The sequence below is a fragment of the Nematolebias whitei genome, chromosome 5 (genome assembly GCF_014905685.2).
Source record: "Nematolebias whitei isolate Nwh7 chromosome 5, NemWhi1, whole genome shotgun sequence".
Lineage (NCBI taxonomy): Eukaryota > Metazoa > Chordata > Actinopteri > Cyprinodontiformes > Rivulidae > Nematolebias > Nematolebias whitei.
Genome location: NC_056502.1, coordinates 26,367,578 through 26,392,801, shown reverse-complemented (window position 1 = coordinate 26,392,801; position 25,224 = coordinate 26,367,578). Strand labels below are relative to the sequence as shown.

Below are 25,224 nucleotides of genomic sequence, written 5' to 3'. Positions count from 1 at the left end.
AACATGTTGATGGTGGACATGTTAATGGTGAACTTGTTGATGGTGGAAATTTTAATGTGGTGAACATACCATACCATACCATACCAATTTATTTATATAGCACTTAAAACAGCAACAAGGCCAACCAAAGTGCTGTACAAAAGAACACAAACATGCACAGCGGACAGGAAAACATAAAATAGAAATACAGATACAAATAGCAGCAGAAGCTAACTAAAATGGCCAACAGAGTAGAGAACAGACCGGACCAAAACAAATCACACCATGTTAAAGGCAAGCGAATAGAAGTGGTTCTTCAAGCGAGACTTAAAGACTGAGAGTGTGGGAGCCTGCCGGACACTCAGTGGCAACTCATTCCACAGTCGTGGACCTGCAACAGAGAAAGCCCTGTCACCTCTGAGCTTACGACGGGTTTCTGGGACTGAGAGAAGCATCTGGTCTGCTGACCTCAGAGAGCGCGGTGGGACATATGGCTGCAGAAGATCAGTGAGATAGGATGGGGCGGAACTGTTCAGTGATTTAAAAACATACATGAGAATTTTGAAATGGATCCGAAGGTGAATGGGTAGCCAGTGCAGGGAGGCCAAAACTGGCGTGATGTGCTCTCTATAGCCTGTACCAGTTAAAAATCGGGCTGCAGCATTTTGGACCAGTTGTAGACGAGCAATGGAGGACTGACTGATTCCAAACAGAAGTGAATTGCAGTAATCAAGCCTAGATGTTATGAAGGCGTGGATCACTGTCTCGAGGTTCTTTTTGTTGAGTATAGGCTTCAGCTTAGACAGCAGTCTCAGCTGAAAAAAACAGGATTTGACCATCATGTTTAGGTGACTGTTGAGTTTTAAGGACGGGTCCATTATCACCCCCAGATTAGTCACCTTTTGTTTCTCTAGCGAGGCTAGAGAGAATAGGTCAATGTCATAGTTCATGAGTGAGCCACTGGGATGGAACAGCATGACTTCAGACTTCTTCTCATTGAAGCTTAAGAAGTTTAAAGCCATCCAGTCCCGGATGTCATCCAGGCAGTCAAGAAGAGGCTGAATAGAGCGTGTGCCTCTGTGCCTCAGGGGGAAGTAAATTTGGCAATCATCGGCATAGAAATGAAAGGGTATGTCGTGTTTGCGGAAGATAGCACCTAGTGGCAGCAGGTATAAAGAAAAGAGAAGGGGACCGAGGATGGACCCCTGCGGTACCCCCCACTGGAGTGCGGTCGATGCCGAACTAAAATCTTTGATATTGACACAGAAGGTTCTGTCAGAGAGGTAGGACCCAAACCATTTAAGGGCTGACCCTGTGATGCCCACCCACTGCTCCAGTCTAGAAATGAGGATATTGTGGTCGATGGTGTCAAAAGCAGATGTAAGGTCCAATAGGACAAGCAGCACAGAATCACCTGCGTCTGTGGATATGAAAATGTCATTAAAAACCTTCAGTAGAGCAGTTTCAGTGCTATGGAGAGATTTGAAGCCAGATTGGAATAACTCAAGGATAGCGTGATCCCCCAAAAACTGTTTCAACTGAGACTCCACAATTTTTTCCAGTAGTTTAGAGGTGAATGGGAGTCTGGAGACAAGCCGGAAGTTGGACATGACTGAGGGGTCAAGGTTAGGTTTTTTCAGGAGGGGCTGGACAGCAGCATGTTTAAAAGTCTTTGGCACCACACCTGAGGATAAACTGCTATTCAGAATAGTGAGGATAACATGTTGATGGTGGACATGTTGGTGGTGAACATGTTGATGGTGGACATGTTGGTGGTGAACATGTTGATGGTGGACATGTTGGTGGTGAACATGTTGATGGTGGACATGTTAATGGTGAACTTGTTGATGGTGGACATGTTGGTGGTGAACATGTTGATGGTGGACATGTTGGTGGTGAACATGTTGATGGTGGACATGTTAATGGTGAACTTGTTGATAGTAGAAATGTTAATGGTGGCGAACATGTTGATGGTGGACATGTTGGTGGTGTAGTGAACTAGGCCTGATGTCAAAACCTTGACCTTAGGCACCTTATGGGACAGAAACTGTCATTTCATTGATTTGAATCCAGAAATACAGGTTGACCCATCCTGAGACTTTCTTTCAAAGTGAAATCAAGTGGAAGAACACTACTTTCTATTATCATTACTATTTTACAAATGTTTGATAATCAAAGTGTTTTAGTTCAAACCATTTTAGATGCTGCAGTGAACTAATCATTTTTAATTAACTGTGAAACAGTAATAATGATTTTTAATCCTCATGCAAAGTTAGAATTCATGTTAAGGTCTGTTACAGAGTAATTATGCATTTTCTGATTTTCTGTCTTTGAATGAGCAGTGTAAGTTGGTCCAAGGTTGGAGTCAAACGCAGACAAGTGTTGGAACGAGCTGTCATGTTTTTAAATCCTCTCAGACGTAAATAGAGAAGCTGGCACCTGTTGGCACCTGTTTTCCGCCAACTCGTCCAAACATTTCTCTCTCTGTCTCTAAAAACATTTTCAATCTGTTCCATAACATTCTTGCTGTTTTTCTGACTCCTGTGACCTCTTACGTCACAAAAACACACCCCTGTCTGGTCGAGATTGACCAATCAGAAACTCCCAAATGAACCGGAAATAGAGCCTTTAAAATGTCGGTACTTCCTAGTTCAAACCAGTCGCTTCAGGCTCCGGCTTCAGTCGTTGCAGCTCCGGTGCTGGGAAACAGGAAAATCCTGACATGACCACAGAGCTCTTCCGAGTCTTATGGGATTATGACTTCAACCTCTGAGTGGAACTCTGACAGACTCCACTCATGTGAAGTCCACTCGTGAGGTGAATTTGTGTCGAACAAGTACTGTCACTACTTCGGACGATTCACAGCTGTTCCTACGGAGACGCTGAAAGGGTGCGTTAAATGGAATTTCGCCAGGAGACATCTCCAGGTAAAAGAGATTTCTATCACCTAAGTGTACTGGGGAAGAAGCTGAGAAAACCCGGAGAGTGCCGTTCTGATGCTGACACAAACATTCTCCCTCATCCATCTTTTTCTCCCTCTAAACTTCATCTTTCCATCTTTAAAATTCTTCTATCAAGTAGAAATTAATCCAGATATTTTTAGAAATGTCTGTGTAAAGTTTTCCAACCACCGCCGCGTGGTTAATCAAAATTGTACAGCTTGCTAAATTAGCCATGTTGTTATTTTCCATATTTTGCCAATTAATGTAAATGTGTGATGTGTTAAACTTTGATTCTGTTAATAAATGACCCACTGTCGTTGGTGAGTCAAAGATAATTAACGTCTCACGTTACATTTCTAAAATCAGATGCACGTCATTATACAGTCCAGAAAAATGAAAGAATCTGTTTTATCTATGAATATATGACAGCATATGTTCATATTACAGTGGTGAACATGTTGATGGTGGACATGTTGGTGGTGAACATGTTGATGGTGGACATGTTGGTGGTGAGCATGTTGATGGTGGACATGTTGGTGGTGAACATGTTTATGGTGGGCATTGGGGTGCAGAAAAAAATCAATTCATTTAAGAATCTCGATTCCTAGTCCTGGCGATTCTGAATAGATTCTAAAGGCCCATAAATCAATTTTAAAATGTTTTTAAGTTTTATTTTTTTCCACTCCTACGCACAAGCGTACTACATATCGCATTATGTGTCCGTTCGGCCACCGAAGAATTTGGCCATGTAGACTAGCGCACAGCAAGCTAGTTAGCCAGCTCTGTATATCTGAATGGAGTCTGCTAGCATGGAGTGGGAGGACAGCGGAATTCAACCCATTCCTTCGTTGTTAAAAGTCGGTGTAAAGTCATTTTGTATTCTACAATGTTCCGGGGAAGACAGAGCTTGACAAGAGCACAGTTGTTTCCAAGAAGTGTAAAATAAAATTGTGGAACAGTATTTTGGAAATATGACAAATGAGCGGAAGGAAGATAAAAAGTGAAGCAGCAGACCAGCAAACTCTGGAGCAACAAACTTCAAGCTGATTCCCCAAAGGCTGTGAAGATTTCCCACTCCATCTCCTGCTATATCACAAAGATTTACGAGCAAACAGCTCAGTGGAAGGCGAAGGGTTTAGGCTTATTTTCAATACGCTGGACCCAACGTACGTTATTCCTTCATGCAGCTTTTTTAGTGATAAAACTGCGCCACAACTCCACCATGAAACAAAGAATAAAGTGGGAGAAGCTGTGATTAATGTTACCAGCTGCAGCTCAAAGGGTAACTTTATCCCCTCATATTACACTGAAACTTATATAAACAAGATATGCAAAAAAATTGAATGTAATTTGTCTTTTTAATAGGTCAAGATAGGCCAGCTGAGACACATCACTTGGAGCCAGTTCTAAATTATATAATTTATGATTTATAAAGTACAGTTTAGAAGAGTTTTTGTGCAGACTTTCACAGGTTTTTAAATTTTATTGAAGATTTACCAAATATGAATCAATATGGTTAAGACTGTGAAGTCTGTACATTTCATATTAGGTTAAGTTTTGAAAATATAGTAAATGTTAGTGCAATATGGTAAAAAAAAAAAACTGTGAAGTCTGCATTTTATTTAGGTAATTCAACCACTGAATCAGGTGTGTTTGAGCAGAGAAACAACTGGGAAACATTAGCCTTTGAAAACAAGGACTGGACAATGCTGCTTTAGATGTTAAGCTTCTTTGCACAGTTTCTATCCCTGGATATCTGCCGGAGATATTTGACACCAACCTGCAAAGAAACATACTTTATTTTGTTTTGTATATGGTGCTGGAGAGCATAATTTAATGCCAAGCAGCAGTGTTTTATAAAGTTAGGATAAGATGACTGAAAGCCACTGGATAGGAATCACAGCCTTTTCTCAATCATCAGTGTAACTTGTGATCCCTCATGCTTTATGAATGATGTCAATGTGGTTGGGACCTCTACAATTAGGAGAAAAATGTTTCCTTGCAATTTAAAAGTTGATATGGAAAACTTTTATTAACTTGAAAGACCATTCCCTGGTGAGACAAGTGGAGGTGGAAACTATGGCAGAAAAATACCTCATGGAGGGTAACAAAGCCACCAAGATCCCCTGGGGTGATCTAGGGTTGTGAATTAGTTTTGAACGTATCACTCATTTTAGAGGAAAAGGCTAATCACTAATACAGAAATTCCTGCAGTAACTACAAAGTGTAAGTCACTAACTATAAAATCCTAATGGTGAGTAAAACAGGCTGGTACTTCTGTCTTCTGCCTATTATCTCTATCAAGACACAGAGATGACATGCGGCATGCCTGAAGATCACAGCTTCCTTTAGCCACAGTTCAGTGTCAGGCTGAGTGATGCGTTTATAAATCATACAATATATAAAATCAGTGGTGTGTTTTCATCAATACACTCAAACAAGCTTCATAAAACACGCCATTGTTCGATTCTCTGTCAGCTCTTTGTTTACCGAGGTCCTAACGTTTCTTCTCCCTGCGTGAGTTTCTAAAAAACACACTGCCAGCTTTTTAAATCAGATATTCAAAATTAATGTATGCAAGCATCTTTACAAACAAATGCCTGTGAGATGGACCCGTGATAAGACGAGAGAGAAAACACTTGGAGAGAAACCCAGGAAATGAACACAGGGGAAAAGAAGAATGAGAGTGGTTTAGAGGTGAGAGGAGGTGGGATGAAAAGAATAAGGAAAGAAGAAAAACAATCTGTGGAGGTAAATATTTACTGCTTCATGTGTCAGAAGGAGACCACGCTACCCATCTGGGCTGCAGTATGCGTGTTGTCTTAAAGTGGAGCGCTTGAGGTGCTGCAGCGTAGGAGTTGGAGGCTCCACACGCAGGAATGATGGAAAAACTGTGTGCTAATATCTCGGATTGAAATCAGTGATGTCTGCTGTCAAATGTGAGGGTAAAAAATCACAAAGCTTTAGGCTAGTTTTAATTAAATTATTTAAGAGTTTTAATCTGATAGCATCACTTTTACTGGTAACATCTAAGTTCAAATGAATTTTGCAATAAAATTGAAATAAGTTTGAGATTCAGGACATTCTGCCAGAATAGGGTCACATTTGAAATGGTAAATCTTTATGAACCAATTGAAGTTCTCAGAAAAAGATTGGTTTCAACTAATGTTTTCCTGTTTTTCTTCAGTTTTCTCCCTCATTTCATCATGAGCTCAGGTTCACTGCTTCTGTGGAAGATACATTTCTATGCACCATCACATGCACACTAATCCAAGTAGGTATCTCTGCAGACAAATTCAGAAGGCATATCTGGGGGGCCACATCTTATTGGACGAGGCGTATCCGGGGGCCACATCTGATTTGACAATAGAAAATGGGTGTGTCTTGAGGGCCACATATGATTGGACGATATAAAATGGGTGTGTCTTGAGGGCCACATATGATTGGACGATATAAAATTGGGCGTGTCTGGAGGGCCACATCTGATTGGACAAAAAAAAAAAAAAAAGGCTGAACAAAAAAAAGCTGTTTGTGTTAACCACAGAAATGTCTAAAAACAAGGCGTCATTGGCAGATTGTGTTAACCACAGGCATATTATATCCATGGTGTTAACCGGTTCGACATTTGCGGCGTCTCAGGTTCGACATTAGCGGCGTCTCCATAACTTCTCTTTCCGTCTCTCTTAACACAGAACTTCCGGTTAAATTTCAAAATAAGAGCAACATAACTGGGTAATGGGGAGGGCTAAATGTTTATTTTTTAATACCTAGCCATAACATTAAAAAACAAAATCTATTTTGGTTGTTGAAAAATGTGAAAATAGTTACAATCAATTCATAAATAAAGAAAAATATTAATGATACTTAAACTGGCCTTGGGGCAAAGGATGTTTCCTTTAACTTCACATTTTCTTGTTCAACCTGCAGTCACTGCAGATGAGTGATTGTCAGTTTCTGTCAGATTTCTGCAACTGGAGCTGGGATTTCTATTTACTGGTTCACTTCCTCAGCTGTCTCACACTTTAAGGGTCAATCCTACTCCGTGTTTCAGCTCCTTTCATAGATCAAATCTCATAGAAGAGCACTTCTTAAGAGCAAATTTTGTTTTTGGCGTTTGTTTTGGGCCGTTATCTCGTCACAGGACTCATGATCTTTAATTGAGACCAGACTTTTTGACAAATAGGAGCAGGTTTCACTTCAGATGTTTCATATTTCATTGTACCCAGACCACACTCAAGACAACCTGTGTCAGGTGCAGCCTACAACCCAAGAACAAAAGAGAATCTTCTTGTGTTTGACAGCAGATTTAACGCTGTTTCTTAGAAACCTTCAGTTTAAAAAAAGAGCTGACTTAACTTACCTAAAGAGCCAGCAAATACAGTAAGCCAATCAGTATTTGCCCTCTACAAATGTCTATTCTCCAGAAACGCCCACTTTTGGTCTGCAGAGAACCCCTTCTCGACTAATCAGATACAATACTGCAACAACGGTAACAGTTTCTTAGAGAAAGGTCATCTACAATTTACAGGCTTTAATCTTTGACAATTATCAATTAGGAACAGATCTGACTGTGGTACCGTTCCCTAAAAATAGGTGCTTGGTTTAACATTATTCAGCTGTTACAAATAGTATTTCTTCAGTCATAACTGCCATATGCTCATTATTGTGTGCAATGAAATTACATAATTTATCCATTTTTTTTATGTTTGTGAAGGTTTTTTGTATGTAACGCACTCAGACTTATATATTTCATACATTCTATTATTCATTAATTAAAAATTTAATCTTTACATTTAACTCTTCAGTTTATTAACCTTTAAAACATCTTCAAAGTTAAAAAAAACCAAAAAAACATTTGAACCTTTGGCCCCATAAAACACCTCCTTCAGTATCAAATATATGTGCAGCTGAGCTGTTTTAAAGGTCAGCCTATCTTAGTTTGTCAGTGACTTAAATTAATTTTAAAGATAGGATTATAATGTCAGGAGTGTGCCTACAGAAACATTACATGTCCCACCCAGAGTGGGTCATTACTGCCACCTAGTACACACACTTTGAAGAATTGTTGGGAAATTTAAATATTTCCAGTCAGAATCATTTCTCATCTCTTGTTGTTGTGTTGTTGAATCTTTCTTATTAGTGTGGCTGTGGAGATTGTATGCATTTGTGATTACTAAATAATGAAACTCATCCTAATGACCCTGCTTCCTGATGAGATATACCTTCTCTTGATGTTTAAGTAAGACGTAACGTGACAAAAAGACAAATAGAAGATGACATATGAGGATGTGATCTGTCACTCAGACTGTCTGATTCAGCCGTGGCTCATGGAGGTCATCCTTCTGTCCCGTCACAGCTCCATTTATAAAGGAGAAGGATTCTGATTGGTCATCACACACAAAAGGTGAGTGAGCAAATGATAACGTTAATAATTAAATCTACACGTACGTACTAATGTGGACATTCTGGGGACAGCTCCCATGACGGTACAACCTGATTACATCAGAATCGAGCTGATGAAGTCATTGCTGCAGTTGGTAGAGTGATGCTGGTGGTTGTATAACAGAAATCTGAAAATGCATTCAAAAACGGAAATGTTCAAAAACCTAAAACAAGACGTGCTGCGTGTGAGACTGTTGAGGGCTTCAGGTGGTCTGATGGGCTTAAATCATCGGAAAGACTCTTTTTAACATTCGTTCCTGTATAAAAGTTAAAAACTACAGCTTTTATTAGTTTTAATTGTGTTTACTGAACAATTCTAGAAATCACAGAAGTTACAATGTCAATTAATTTACTTTTAGCACATAAAAAGAACAAAAGTCAAGCAATGTGCTTTACAGTTTAGTCAAATTAAAATTAAAGCAAGAAAGAAGAACAAGAAAACACATCTCTTGTCACTAAGGAAACACAAAAAGGTTAACAATAAAATAAAAACACACAACAAGAAAAATCAGCTCTAACTGGTTGTCAAACTCTGCCTGGATCAAATGAGAAGGGAAAAAGAAGAGTCTTTAGAAAATATTTAAAAGCCTCAACAGTTTTTAAATGAACTGGTAAATGTTCCAGTTTTGGGGCAGCAACTGCAAAAGCCCAATCACATCTGGACTTGAGTTTGGATCTGGAGACATCGAAGAGGAACTGGTTGGTAGACTGGAGTGCTTTTATTGGAGTGTAGATGTTAAGATCATCACATAAATAGGACAAGGCCCGACCTTTTAAAACTTAATAATAAAATCTTAAAAACTCAATCCTGAAGTGGACAGGAAGTGGAGAGAAGCCTGGACAGGGTTCTGTTTTCATGTTTTCTATATGATGTTAAACGATGACCTGCTGCGTTCTGGATGGTTTGTAAAAGATGTAAAGATGATTTATCTAAACCAACATACAGAGCATTACAATAATCCAAACGAGAAGTAATAAAGCGTGAATCACCTTTTCAAGCTCTTGATGAAAGGGAGCCATGATTTCACCTTGGCTTTGAGTCTTCGGTCGTTTTCACACCTGATAGTCCAGTAGACTCAGTTCGGTTCGGGACCAATATTCATGACATTTTGTTTACATTAGCAGTTTTAGGAGTTATATTTTGTCATTTTTCAAAAATGGACTTAGCATGAGCAGAAGATGAGACAGAAGACCACGGAGAATATTGTTTTTCCACACAAGGCAGCTGACGGCTCCATATAAGGTCAGAGAAATGCGTGTTTGTTTGTCCTGCGGAGCGGGGCTCGGTCTGTTTACATTCACACTGTACTTGAACCGCGCTGGAGTTCTCTTATACTAGACCGAGACCTAGGTTTTAGCCCGGGCCAGAGTTCGCCTTTTTGTTCCGTGACAGAGTTCGATGGTGCGTTCACACCTCCCTAAACGAACCGGACTTTCTAGGAAAATGAGCTAGAGTTCGATTAAAGTGGACTAAACAGAGCTGGTGTGAATGCACCCTTAGTTAGAATAAACTGGATTTCACAACTACATGTATCCGTTTGTCTAATGTCAAGGATTCAAGGATTCAATGTTGTTTATTGTCATTCACATCACATGTGGTACAAGAGGTGGAACAAAACTACGTACATTGGGTATGCATCTATGTAAATAATTTAAAAGTACTATAGAAAATAACCCCCAGATTCCTGACAGCGGAGAGGCTGTATGAAGCCAAGGGGCCAAGAGATGCGATCGGATGCTGGATGATGATTTTAAAGTACAATCTCTTTATATGTTACAGATCTTTAAATGTACAGATGTCATGAACTGAAAAAACCCCCCACCATAATTCTTTATTAATGCAAATAAAGAAAAAGATCAGTGGAAATACTGAGTGTAGCAGCATAATGATTATCACATTGAAAATGTTTGCTGTGATCCAACCACCTTCTAAAGGGTCCTGTAGATCCACAGGTCCCCAACCCTGAACCTCGTGATCCACTGTCCTGTCCATGTTTCAGCTTTCCCTGCTTTAACACACCTGATTCAAATAAGTACCTGCACAGAATCTCATCAAGTTCAGCAGCAACCACTCATTTGTTTCAATCAGGTGTGTTGAAGCAGGCAACAGCTAAAACCTGCAGGGCAGTGGACCACCAGGACCAGGGCTGGTGACTTGTAGAAAGAGTAGTGTGGACATCGTCCACCATGAAGGGTGTCTAATAGTTGCAGATTTTAAAATCTTTTAGTAAAGCCGTATGATCTTTGGTCTTTCCTGTATTGTAGCATTTCTGTTACTTTAAAATAAGCGAAGCTTGGGCTTAACCCTCTTTCATTTTCACTAATTTGGTTATATATTGTGAGGTGAAGTAAATAACTCACGTCTTAATTTGTGTGACTCGACATGGAGAGACTGAACATGCTGGATGTACTGGAGTTTTAATCATACTAAAGCTTTAGACCTGCGGTGTAAAATAATCTTTATCTTTTTGTGCTGCAGGTCATTTGTAAAGATGGAGGTGGCTGCTGTGGGATGAGCGCAGAGCCAAGTAAATAATGACTCCACTGAAGTCATCAGTAAACTTTATCATTTAATGAAACACCCTGAACACAGCAGAGCTCAGCTCCACACACACCACAGCCAGCAGAGACATCCATCATTAGCCTTGGAGAAGGGTAATGAGAACACACACATACACACATTTCATTAGTCTGAGCTGGAAGTAATGAGAGCACGGACAGCACAAATCCATCGGCACACGCGTGCACACACGTGCACATAAAAGCTTCTAGAGGTCCAAAGACTGCAGACTTGTGTGACTGTCTGGCCAGGCATTAAATGGACTGTACCTTTGCACTTCATTTCAGTTGAATCCAGCCTTTGGTGGCGTCTCAGCAGAGTGATTCATTGCTCCATCTGACAGCTCGAACCCTAACCCCGAGCACAACATCAAGACTGGACAACTGCTGGACATTAAAAGCCACACTTGAATCAAATGAATGGCTGATGTGACTTTCAGATAGACTTTGGTGATCTTTTTATCGTGCACCTCACGGCTCACCTACAGAAAGTTGGAAATATTCTGAATGACACGCAGCTAAAAGCAGCGAACTTCTTATGCCTGAACGAGTCAATGTTCCCAAAATGTTACAGAGTTCAGTAATTAAAGGTGACATTTTCAGAGTACCTCCACAGGGGGAAAACTCCATTAAAATGAATTTATGGAAATAAAAGAAATGCATTAAGGTAAATGTTAGGATGGCAATTACCAATAGTTTAAATGTTTCATATCTAAAAGCTGTTTGGTCTTTAGACAAACTTTAGGCTCGTATGTTGATGGACCTAACTCAAATGACAAGAACATCAGTCGAGTTTACTTTCAGCAACATTACTCAGTGATCAGTTTCAGTCCAAAATCATATATATATATATATATATATATATAAATACAAAAATAAACTACTACTTACTACTTGTAGTACTATTCCTACTTCACGGTTTTTCATTTATCGCGGGTGGACTAAAAACGGAAACCCCCAGGACAAATGAGGGACTACTGTGTATATATATATATATATATATATATATATATACACACACACACAGACACACACAGACAAACACCTTGGTCATGGGGGGCGGGATGTTGATCACTACTGGCTATGGATGGGCATCATCGCCTGTCCCAATCAATGACAGCCTTTGTTTTGTAGGGCTGCTGCAACGCAGCACTCATGTGAACCCCATCAGAAACTGAGCAGCGAGGACAGAAACATGGAGAAAGGTACTGGACTTTTACATGGGGCATTATTATTTTTAAACTTTTCAGAGGTTTCTACAGATGAAGCTGACTGGATGCAAGGCCGGATTAACCATATGGGCAATTGGGCAACTGCCCAGGGGCCCATGATCTCTAAGGGGCCCTGGGCAGTGAGGGCACAAGCAAAATATCTGGTTATCTCCTGCTTTACTTGGAGCTCTGCGCTGCACAGAGACACTGCTGCGCTTCCGCTGCTTTTGTGCAGCCTCGCCTCCTCCCAGCTCGGCTGCTGCAGCTCTCGTTTTTTTTTTTTTTTTTTTCAATCGGATCCTCGACGGCGCGACCTGTCAATCAACTCAGAAGGCGTGTCAGTAACTGACCAATCGACAACCTCAATTTGTCCCCAAGGTAAACGCCCCTTACTTGCTGACAAGCTCATCAGTTTTTTTCTTGAGAAACATTGTTTTAATTAAAACAATAAGTTTGTATCTGTTGTGAGATGATTTTAGCAGTTTTGCAGATTTTTAATCTACTTCATGAAGAATAGTACGACTTGTTCATCAGGAAGGAAGGCTTATTATCTCTCCTCTTACTACAGTGAATGTGGTACTTTGCTACGACTATATTTATGGCATCAGAGAAAGCTGAGCTTAAATTATCCACATAAAGTAAAATGTTATCAGCATGAATAAAAGGAATGTTGAGTTTGAGATTAATCCAGTTTCTGATGTCTGACCAAACACTTTGTATTGACATAAAAAAAAAATTGCTCGAGGGATTCATCTTCTGATTTACAAAAGGCACACAAATCAACATCAAATTTAAATATTCTTTGCAGAAACAAGGCTACAGGATATATCTTATTTATTATTTTTAAATGATTTTCCTTCACTTTAGGAGATTTAGGCCATTTGACAAATTTACAATGAGCAGAAGTCATTATGGTTCTATGATTTTTATTAGGAGGTTTCTTGAAGGAATCTTTGTTATAATCAGTAAATCCTTGGTCACAAACATTCATTGATAATCTTATTTCATTTGAAGTCAACTAAGTTACAGTCATTTAGTTTTAATTTGGACATCAAATTGTCACCTTTAAATATATAATATTTTTAATTCATTGAATCAGCTGTTGGTCAGACTACTTCTTGTTGTGCTATTAGCTCTAAAATAGTTACTGAATCAAGTGTTTACTTCCATCCATCCATGGGCGTAGCAGCCTAAGTAGGGAGGCCCAGACTTCCCTCTCCGCAGCCACTTGGACCAGCTCCTCCAGGGGAATCCCAAGGCGTTCCAAGTGTTTACTTATGTAGGTAAAACTAGATGTTAAACAACCATTAAAATACACCAGAATGCAGGAAATGGCATCTACTTTATTCCCCATCAGTGTGTCCCCCCACACACACACACTTTATAAATGCTTCTGACACCAGTGGCCAACACGTTACTAAACAAGTACAAATATGGTGTCATGTGGTGTTCAAAGTGCATTCAACTTAATTCAGTCTTGATGATTTGTGTCAATGAGCATTTGGAGTTTTATACATAAAAATACACTTGATAGAATTTTAAGTATATTTACTGTATATTATGGTAATTTATTCTGTATTTTGCCAGATTATGGTGATTCTGGGGTCGTGATGATGGGGCCCTTGAAGATTGTTGCCCAGGGTACAGCGAAGTGTGAATCTGGCCCTGGCTGGATGCAGCATGTGGGAGAAAAATAGACAAACAAAAGCAAGGCACACTGACAAATGCCATACTGAAGTGGATAGCTGTAAATAACAGGCCAATTAGCATTGTGGAAGATGCTGGTCTGTGTGACGTCCTTAGACCCTGCAGCGTAGGAAAGGTGCAGTCGGAGGGATGTACAAGTTAACTTGTTATTGTGTGATTACTCAGCCTGCATCACTAAAAGATTTATTCTTATTTTTACTGAGATTTTCCAAAGGAAATTGAGTGCAAACAGGTACTATAACGACTAAAACCTCTTCTGCATAGTCGGTTCAGTTTTCTTATGATTCTTATGGTGTTTGAGCACTTTACCTTTCTCCAAGAGGAACACTTGGTACTGAATATAAACTGTTCACGATGCTCCCCGATTTAAAAATATTTCTTCTTGTAACTTTTCCAAAAAAGCATATATATTTTTGAATTTGTTATTTTTTAAATTTTATACAGGTAGTCTCATTGAATCATGAGGACTCATTTTCAAGAGAGTCCTGTTTTGGAAGCAGATGGTGGGGGTTAAGGGCCTTGCTCAAGGGCCCAGAGTGGGGCAAATGAGGGTGGAGGCAAGTGTGGGTGTTTCACCTTTCCAACCCACATTTTTATGCTGTCGGTCCGGGGAGTCAAACCGACAACCTTCCAATCACAGGTCCACCTTCTCTATCCTCTGCACCCCCACTTCCCTAATCTGTTATGATTGTGGTTTTGGGTGTAAAGATATCTATTATTTTATTCTCTAAAACAAACTAAAAACATTATTATAATGGCAAATAGCTTTGGTTTCATATTTGAGATGATGTTCATGTTTATGTTACTAAAACTGCTGCTAAAAAGTGCCTTTTTTGAAAATGTATTGAACTTTGTTTAATATATAAACCAGTACTTTAAAAATGCTATAAATAAATTTATTTGAGTCATAATTTAATTTTGTGCATTATAATGTGATTAATCGCAATTAATCTCAAACATATTTTGCAATTAATCACGATGTTTAATCATTGTCCAGCACTAATATCATATATATATATATATATATATATATATATATATATATATATATATAAAACATTAAAGTAAATGATTGGAATGCAGTGGTTGTGAGATGTAGAAAAAGCTTTGAGTGATGCTGCTATAGCCTGTAATCCTTCATAACTAACTACTCATTTAATGAGTCATTAGGCTGATGGGAATCAAAGCTCAGGATCATCATTGTGGGGGATTTCTTGGAATGAAGATGAAACTCCTCAGCAGAAATACTTCTTCAACATCATATATCCAATAATATGATCTACGTCAGACTTTATTAGAGTCAAAGAGACAGTAAATTAAAAACTGGCATGGATACTACAGATGTTTATTTCACATTTTATACCGAAGTAATCTCATACACATATGAGATATTTTTGCTTAATTTTCTAATCACTAAAACAGTTTAATAATAAAGTGAACAAAAGTTAAAATTGTTTAGCAGCTACAGAACTACGTGTTTTCACAACAATCACTGCAACACCTGGGATGTAACGTGACATTTTTATCTTCACTGTGCCATAACATAAAAAAAAAACATCTGCTGTGTAGTGTAAAAAAGATTATCAAAACTTTTCACTGACAAACTAATCTACAAAACAAAACATAAAATATGCAGATTTAATATTTTCTTGGGAATATTTTTCAGTGTTTATGCTGATGAATAAGTCAGCTCTGCATATCAGAATAAAGAATGATTTGTCTCTTCTGGCTTCCTGTACTTTAAAGTGGCTTGGACCTCAGAAAACACAGTGGACCAACACCAGCAGATGACATGTCCAAAGTTATGTTCTCTGATGAAAGAAAGTTTTGCATTTCCTTTGGAAATCAAGGTCCCAGAGTCTGGAGGAAGAGAGGAGAGGCACAGAATCCACGTTGCTTAAGGTCCAGTATCAAGTTTCCACTGTCGGTGATGGTTTGGGGTGTCTCATCCATGATTTTTGTTGATGGGGGTACGGACACATGTCTGAGTGCAGCAGTTTTTGAGTGGGGGTGGGGGGCGTTCAGCTTGAGGGAAAAGACGACGTGAGCGCTGCCTTTAGCTTTTTAGCTAGAGAGCTTGTATTTCGCGCCGCTAGCTTAGTGCTATGTCAGTGCCGGGTGGGTGGGGGGAACTTCGGTTTGGTAGGCGGGGTGCTCAGTTCTGTTGACGGGGTGGGGCACCCCGCTTGTATAATGGTAGGGGAAGCACTGTAAGTAATATTCTAATTTTCTGAGATACTGAATTTGGGGTTTTCATTAGTTGTCAATTATAATCATCAACATTAAAAATAAATAAACATTTGAAATGTATCAGTATGTGTGTAATGAATGAATATAATATACAAGTTTCATTTTTTAATGGAATTACTGAAATAAATAAACTTTTTCATGATATTCTAATTTAATGACCAGTGCCCGTATATCTCCTCTTTGTCTTTTTCCTGGCAGCTGCATTTCTAACATCCTTCTACCAATATACCCATTGTCCCTCCTCTGGACATGTCCAAACCATCTCAGTCTGGTCTCTCTAACTTTATCTCCCAAATGTTCAAGCTTTGCTGTACATCTGATGATCTTGTTCCCAATCTTCTCCATCCTTGTGGCTCCTAAGGAGAACCTGGTCCGTTTCTGCCATTTCCAGTTCTTTCTCCTGTTTTTTTTTTTTTTTTTTTTTTTTTTTTTTTTGTCAATGTCCCTGTCTCCAGACCATACAACATAGCTGGTCTCACCACTGTCTTGTAAACTTTTTCTTTGACCTTTGCTGATACCCCTTTGTCACAAACCACTCCTGAAACTTGTCTCTATCCACTCCATCCTGCCTGGACTCTTTTTATCACACTCAGGTTCCACTGTCCAGGAAAACAGTGGACCCCATGTACCGGTACTTGAAGTCCTACATTTTTGTGACCTCTGCTCCTTGTAGCCTCACTGTTCCACCAGCCTCCCTCTCATTCACACACATGTACTCTGTCTTACTACGGCTGATTTTCATTCCTCTTCCTTCAAGTGCATACCTCCACCTCTCCAAGTTCTCTTCCACCTGTTCCCTGTTCTCACCACAGATCACAATGTCATCTACAAACATCATAGTCCACTGAGATTCCTGCCTGACCTCATCTATTAGTCGGTCCATCACCAGAGCAAACAAGAAGGGGCTCAGAGCCGATCCTTGATGCACTCCCACCTCCACCTTGAAGGTACCTGTCACTACAGCACATCTCACCACTGTCCTGCTGTCCTCATTCATGTCCTGTACCAATCCAACATGTCCTGTACCAGTGCAACATGTCCTGTACAAGTCTAACGTATCCCATGCAGGTCTAACATGTTCTCTACCAGTCTAAAGTGTCCTGTACCAGTCTAGCATGTCCTGTTCAGTCCTAAAATTAAAAAAAAGTTAAATAAGTGTTACAGTTATTGAACACTGGTGAGTTGTAAATCATTTTATGCAGTCAGACAAAAGAAAACTCATATCAATCTGACATCATGTAAATAAAAAAGGGACTTCTGAACATTGAAGAGGAAGATTGAGGGAGTTAAAAAATAATTCAACTTTGCGTGGGGGAAGGGGAGGTGCGCATGTGTGTGTGTTTGTGTGTGCGCGCGCCTGCAGACACTAAAGCAGGCTGTTTGCTATTGGAGTTTTTGCCGTGACTAAAGAGAGTTTCAAGTCAAAGACTGAGAGTCCAAACAAACACGGAGACGCTTCGTTTACCTGCTGACTCATCAGCTGGAGGGGAAGCAGGTGGGAATGTTGACAAGTCCCGCCAGTGTGCCAAGTCAGAGCGGCAAACCCTTATCTTTCCGACCTCATCTATTTTTCTTTTTCAGTTTTTTGGGGGGGTTTGTTTTCTTTCTTCTCAGTCCCTTTAGGGAGATGCCATCCCTCTCGCCCGCTATTCAGGTGCAACATTATATCTTAAACCCTCCAGTGTGGGAGTGCATGTGTGTCAACCAGTAATGGTATCTTGAATGACAAACAGCACACACACAACACTGTGCAGTCACGCTACTGCAGCATGTGTCCTGCTGTAACCCTGAGAGGTTTGATATCAGCCTGTCACTCCTTGTGACTCACGCCAATGACTAACACAGGACTGCACGCACTCACACCACACAAACTACTGTCTCCAAGCCATTCGTCTGTCAGGAACCTGTCGCTACACTTCAGACCCATTCAGGCAGACACAAACACAAAGTTTATCATCAACACATTATATCAACGGTCTCGGCGTCACTCTGGCTACTCATTTCCACATATTACCAACACAGAAATGTGCTCTTATTAACAGCAAGTCAACACAACCAATCTGAGACGAAGAGGCTGAAAGAGGCATTTTCTGCTTTTAGACTTTCACAGCACATAATCCAATCCCTCTACACATCTGTCCCTGAGACTGGGTTGTGCTTTTATTCATACTTTATACATTGTAATTAAAATGTATAAAATACCCCCAATAGATTTAAATCATCACTCTTCAAAATGTGAGGCAATGGTGCTTACACCCACACCACTGTATAGACAAATCGAACAAAATAAAATCTTCCAGTATATATATTTTATTTAATTAAGTTACATGCAAACAGCCACAGATCACTAAATTCTTGTTTCCTTTTAATGATGTTTGTGTTAAAAGTTGATTAAAGTACATTTAAAGCAATAAACAGCTGCAGTGATTTAAATCATATTAACCAGGAGCAGAAGGTTGGTGAAGGATGCCGGGGTCGTGTTGCCAAAACAAAACTAAATCCTGGTTAAAATCCACATTCCTTTGGGTAAAAGATGAAGTAGTGGAGGTATGCTTTCTTGTTGCAGATCTAATTCTGTAATTTAATACTCCAGGGATCAATAAGTTAATTTAAATGGTTAGATGAAATACCCGAAGCTGAGAGGAGAGTGAGTGGATCTCCTTAGAAAAAGCACCTCTACGACCTGAAGCTTAAAGGCTTTTCAGAGGTCAGGAACGCAGAACCCAAAGACAGGCCTCAGTGGCCTTCTTCAGGTCACACACATTAAAAGGTTAAAACTGGTTTAAAAGACTAAAAAGGTTTTCTGAAAGTTTCCAGTTAAGAACACAGAATGTTTTGTGTGAATTGTTGGACCCAACAGAAGAGCTGCTGTAGCTCAACATGCTGATGATGTTCAAACTAACGGCTCTGAATTCAGCTTTATATAAAGCCGTGCAGCTGCAGTCTTGTTGGAGGTCCCACTTAATCTATGGTAACCAAGGCTTAATTTAAGTTGGATTCTGCTGGAACATGATCAGGGAATTCTCTTATTTTGACAGAGTGTGTTCTGGTAACTGTTTGCTTGGATCTGGTAACTCTCGTGCCTCTAATAGTAAAGGTATGAACAAATATGACTGCTTTGAATGAATAAACTTTATATTGGATATGTAAACGGAAAATAACTGCATAAACACTCATTTTAAACACAATAGCCACTTACAAGCTGCTCCAAGTAGCATTTCCACGTCTAACCTTAAAAAAATCTCCGCTCCTACAAGAGTGGTGGGGGTGAGTGCCGAGATAACCAGGCAGTCGTACGCAGGCAGGAGCCCACAGGCAAGAGCCCACAGGCAAGAGCCCACAGGCAAGAGCCTGGAGGTTCACATGTGGTGTCGTACAACAACGAGCAGGGACAGAGTCGGGCTCTGAACCATCAAGTAAGGGGGAGTGTGGGGTAGGATGCTTGACAGAAGTGGATTATTTACAAATGTAGGTAAACGTAGATTTTTAACAGCCCATTAAAATACACCAAAATGCAGGAAATCTCATCTACTCAATTCAAAATTTTATGGGGGAGGACCCGCAGACCCCCCTTGGCCCGCCCACTATTTGTGTTCCAGAATTGCTCGGTTTACAAATTAAGCCCCGATGGTAATCACTAAATGCACGTATATTGCTAACGTGTTCCAGTGTTTCCCCTAGTTTACTTGTCATGGCAGGGCGCTCATATCTTCTGTGATTTTTGTTGCTGGGGATGGGGTAGGGGGTGGAGACGGAGACAAGCCTGTGTTGCATGCTGTTTGTACCAACAGTTTTTGGGCGTGGCGGGGGGGCGGGGGTGCACATGAGGGAGAGAGGAGCACTACTTCCATAGCCATAGCTTTATAGCTAGCGTGCCTGTATGGCACACTACAAGCTTAGTGCTGTCAGTTGTTGACTCGGGGAGTGGGGGTTGGTAGGCAGGGGGCTCGGTTCTGTTGACAGGGCGGGGCCCCCATCTTGTATAAAGGCAGGAGAAACACTGCAGCTGACCTCTCTCCCAACAAAGTAAAATGTTGGCATGGTCTGATGAATCTGGTTTTATTCTGTATTATTTACCTCTTCATGAAGATCAGATAAGTGTAAACCTGATGTCACAGCACCAGAATGTACCTGGGCAGGAGGACAAGCAGATGAGGGTCAGGACGTTGGAGGCACTGCGTACAATACACTGCTGGGAAATTTGGGGATTTTATTATTCCTTTTTTGTAAGCTCCTGATTTGGTAAGAAAGTTCCATCCTGTCCACTAAAAATGATTTAAACAGAAAGAATGAGTAATTATACAAGTTTGGGGAGAAGGACTGGTCCAAATCTGTTTTAGAACATTTTAAAACAAACGTTGATTTCATGCATCAATGCCTGTCATGGATGAAAGTCTGTGACAGACTAGCATGAAGCCTTCTTCTCTCTTTACACAAAATCTGGACCTCACATAAACCGCTTTGCCTTTTCTCACAGTTGTTACCCACCTACAATAGACATGACTTTTAATACTAGATGAGCCTCTTGTTATATTTACATTACCTCTGCCTAAGGTTAATACTCTCAAAAGAACAGCTTTGTATTGAACAATTTCTAATTGGAACACGCTGCCGTCTGTAATTACATTAATTGCTGATCATGCTAATTAAAAAAAAATCTTGAAAAATCTATAATAGATAATGAAATAAATTTGAATTGATGAAATGATAAATTTATAATGGAAATGAAGATTGTTTGTTAACTTTGAATTAGTGAATTTTTGTGTTTTTAATTCTTGTGTGTTTTAAAGTATTTTGTCATTTTGTAATGCTTGCAAAATGTTATTGAGATGGTTGAATTGAATTTTTATATTTTGATTTTGTTAATCTTAGGCATTTTATTATGTCTTTTTGTGTGTTTGTAAAAGCATGATGTAATTGCAATGTTTTAGGTGTGGACCCCAGGAAGAATCATCTCTACTACAGTAGAAACTAATGGGGATCCTTAAATAAACAGACAAATAAAAATCTCAGTCCACTCGAGTAGCTATAGGATTTATTTGTACTTTGTGTAGATCTTTGTTATAAATATGTAACCCCCACAAGGCACACAGTCAACCTTTATAAAATAATGCAGCTGCTGATTCTAGAACAGTTCTGAAAACTCGCTCCTCTTGACCAGGTTTTCGAAACTAACATTTCTGTTTCACACACCAGCATGAAAACAAACGTGTGCAGAGTTGAGTTCTTCATTTATCTGAACCTGTGACCTTTTTTACAGGGGGTTACAAGAAAAGACAAAAACATTACATCCAATAAGCTTTAGAAGCTCTCAACATCTCATCAGTGGAGAAGCAGATTCGGACACCATGACTGGCTCAAGATAAAAACTCCTGCTGTCTTTAGGTTTGACACACCATCAGAAGGAGGAGGTCCAACAGAGAAACACTTTCAGGTGCGTAATAGGTAACCAGGAAGCCCTCTGCACACCTGAGCAGCTACAGGCCTCGTGTCCAGCTTCAGGCTGCAGCTCTCTCAGGTTCTGGGAACTCAGCTGAGATTAGTAAATGCTGAGCACCCAGTTTTTACACATCTGTAGAGCGAGCTGCATAAAAACCATCCCCCGCTTTTACATCTTACATTGAATCTAGCCAGACTCTGACCTATTTATTTTATTATTCATCCTGCAGCACATAAACATCAAATTTAACCAGGATGTGCAACAAACAGTGAATATTAATATTTACATGAGCTCATGCTAACAGGAGAAAACAAATGGGCATTTAGCTCAGAAACATCTAGCATCATGTGCACACATAAACCTCTAAATCCTAGAATAAAACCAAGATTTCAGACAGAAATCTGACATTATGACAATAATGTGACAAAATGACATGACTCATTTTAAGAAAGCCTCACTTCTTTATGTAGCACTTCAGTGTGCACTGCCACAGATGTTCACTCCTGAATGGATTATCTGTTTTATAGAAACTGGTTAAATTATCATCTTTCAGGCAACATCAGATGATGATCCATCAGGACAGATTAAAAACAAAACAAATGAAACTAGAATATCTTTGTATTTCTGAGGGTAAATATGTATGTGTAAGATAATCTTTTCTCTAAATTTTAATTGTTCTCTCATACGTTTCCAGAGGAATAAATAAAGCAGCATTTTTGAGCAGCTAAAAAGCTTATTTCTGTAAGTTCATGTGAAAACAACCTGCTGCTCCAGATGTTTGCAGCACAAATCCAGCTGTGACGCTGTCCAAAACTGCTGAATGGAGACTGTAACCGCCCATCAGCACCTCTCATGTTTAGCTTTTCTTAAGCAGAAGACAGACAGAACAACACAAACAGACAAACACTGCTTTTTGTGTGAACCATTATAAAATATCTTTCTATTCAAGCATACCTTTCTTTGAGGAAGTCCACCACTCGCTTGAAGTCGTCGATGCAGTATTCTCTCTTCATGTCCATCAGGACGCTGTCCGAGGCCGACTGCACGGGCACATGAAGGAAGGCATAGACCCGGGGATGGTTCAGGATCTTAGCCATCTCCTGGTTCAACACAGAGGGAAGGAACACAAGGGCATCAGGAAAACTGAACCTTCAACATGCGCAATAAATGCATAATAGCAGCCATAAAAACATGCAGGTCTTTCTGCATGGTGCTTATATCAGACCGAGTCCAAACTGTTGGGAATCATCTTGCAGGATTTCCAGGTTTTCTCCTGCAGCTTTTCCTACACCAAAGGGTGCCAACACGAACACGCCTGACCATTCTACTAATGAGCTGCAGGAGTATATAAGGCAGTAGATGACTTCAATCCGACGCTGGGGCATTGTCTGCCAATTGGTAGTCATGTTCCTGGCCTTATTATTCTTCCTTGTGATTTGTGAAAACTAATTTCTACTCCTCACGTGTGCAGCTCTGACTTGTGTGTTCCTCCTGTGCCTTGGACCTTCATAGTTTCTCCTAAAGCCTCCTTGTGATCCCTCCAGCCTTTCCTTGCCACCCAGCACTTGCCCATTTGTTGTATGAACCTTTCTGGAACTTCCTCTCGCTCCTGGAACCTTTTTGGGACTTTGCCTCTGTGACAACCTCGACTTCCAACAGTAAGAGAAATACTAAACATCAAGTTGATCCACTATGAGAAGGTGCTATTTATAAAACTGAGCTGAATACAGCTACTCAGACTGAAGAAGACTTTCGGATGAAAGACTAAACATTTCTACAATTTTTTGTTTTTGTTTCTTTGAACATCCAGAGGATCTGACTTAACTTTTTTAGATTTTTCTACCTGGATCATTGAGCATGCATCTGGATAAACATCAAGTCATTCCTCTGGATCTAAAGCTTCCTGCTAACTCTGTTCCTTGCTCTCCAGGGTTCCAGTCCCTCCTTGCTGACTGCATCATACTGTTAACTTATGCACTTCTTCTTTCGGCTTTTCCCTCTTCAGGTGTCACCACAGTAGGTCCTCCTCCACCTCACTCTGTCCTCTGTATCCTCTGTCCTCACTCCAACTACCTTCATGTCCTCTCTAACTGCATCCATATATCTCCTCTTTGGCCTTCCTCTTTGTATTTTTCCTGGCAGCTGCATTTCTAACATCCTTCTACCAGTATACCCACAGTCCCTCCTCTTGACATGTCCAAACCATCTCAGTCTGGCTTCCCTAACTTTATATCCCAGTTGTTCAACCTGTGCTGTACCTCTGATGATCTCATTCCTAATCTTATCCAGCCTCGTCACTCCTAAGGAGAACCTTAGCATCTTCATTTCTGCCACTTCCAGTTCTTTCTCCTGTCTTTTTGTCAATGCCACTTTCTCCAGACCATAACTTATGCACTTGTTGTAAATAAATACTGTTAATTTTGACTCTGGTCTTGGAGCCACTATTTTTGGTCAATTAGTATCTGGGTGTTGAGCTAAACCTTAAAGATCTCAGAGCTTCAATGAAGTAAAGTTGCATTTGGGCCTAAAAAAATCAGACCTGGCCCCAGCCCATAGCCATTTTTTCATAATTTGACCTGACCATTACAGTCCTTTACAGGTAATTACAGGCCCGAACCCAAAAAAATATATTTTAACTGAACACGCTGCTCGCTTCGACTTTTGTAGATGTTGCTACTTCCTTCAACACAGATAACAGCAGGTGCAGAGATGCGCGTGGCTGGTGATCAGGTGATCCATCTGAAGCTTAACTGGACTTTTTTTTACCTCTTTAACCAGACAGTCAGCAGACGCGCAAGGGATGATCCCGTTGTCCATCTGAGCTTAACAAAACATTTTTTACGTCTTTCAACCGGCCGGTCAGACCTGCCTCCTCCTCAACTAGTAGATTAACACAATTTTATATTGTGCATTCTTATTTAGTTTTCTTTGTACTGTATCCCGATGCATGCTCAATAATCCGGGTAGAAAAATCTAAAAAAGTTAAATCTGGTCCTCTGGACATTCAAAAAAACAAAACAAAGCAAATCAACAAAAAATGTAGAAACGTTTCATCTCTCATCCGAGAGACTTCCTCAGTCTGAGGTGCTGTTTTCAGCTCAGTCTCTTAAATAGCACCTTCTCAGAGTGGATCAACCAGTTTTGCTGCTGACAACCAAAACCAGCTGATCACATGCTCAAGAAGGACCATCAGCCTAACAATGGGTCATTAGCACACTGATGGCTGTTTACTGTTCACAGAGGGCTGAGTGATACTAGCAATCACAGCATTGTAAGAGGGGGACAATTGAACCCGGAGGCCTCCACCCCTGTTTAATGATGGACGATTTCTTTTCACAAAGATGGCCTCCTTTACTCCTCTCTCAAACCATCGTTCCTCTCTGTCCAAGATGTGAACATCTTCATCCCTGAAAGAGTGACCGCTGGCCTGGAGATGAGTGTAGACCGTAGAGTCCTGGCCTGATGATGTTGATCTTCTGTGCTGGGCCATCCTTTTGGCCAGTGGCTGTTTTGTTTCCCCGATGTAAGACTCTGCCGTGGGCTGTGATCAGTCTTACATCGGGGAAACAAAGCAGCCACTGGCCAAAAGGATGGCCCAGCACAGAAGATCAACATCATCATGTCAGACATGAAAATTGAGTTTGTTATATAGAAATGCATGTTTACTTTTAATATTTGGTCATATTGGCATGGT

At 40.2% G+C, this 25,224-nt stretch overlaps 1 protein-coding gene across 1 annotated transcript in view; it reads right to left on the bottom strand.

The window, feature by feature from the left end:
- Nucleotides 1-25,224, bottom strand: part of cdkal1 (CDK5 regulatory subunit associated protein 1-like 1) — a 295,222-nt gene that overhangs the window by 82,578 nt on the left and 187,420 nt on the right. Inside the window, exon 10 of the mRNA XM_037676399.1 lies at nt 22,485-22,630. Within this exon, the coding sequence (XP_037532327.1) occupies nt 22,485-22,630 (146 nt within the window). The remainder of the gene's footprint in view (nt 1-22,484; nt 22,631-25,224) is intronic.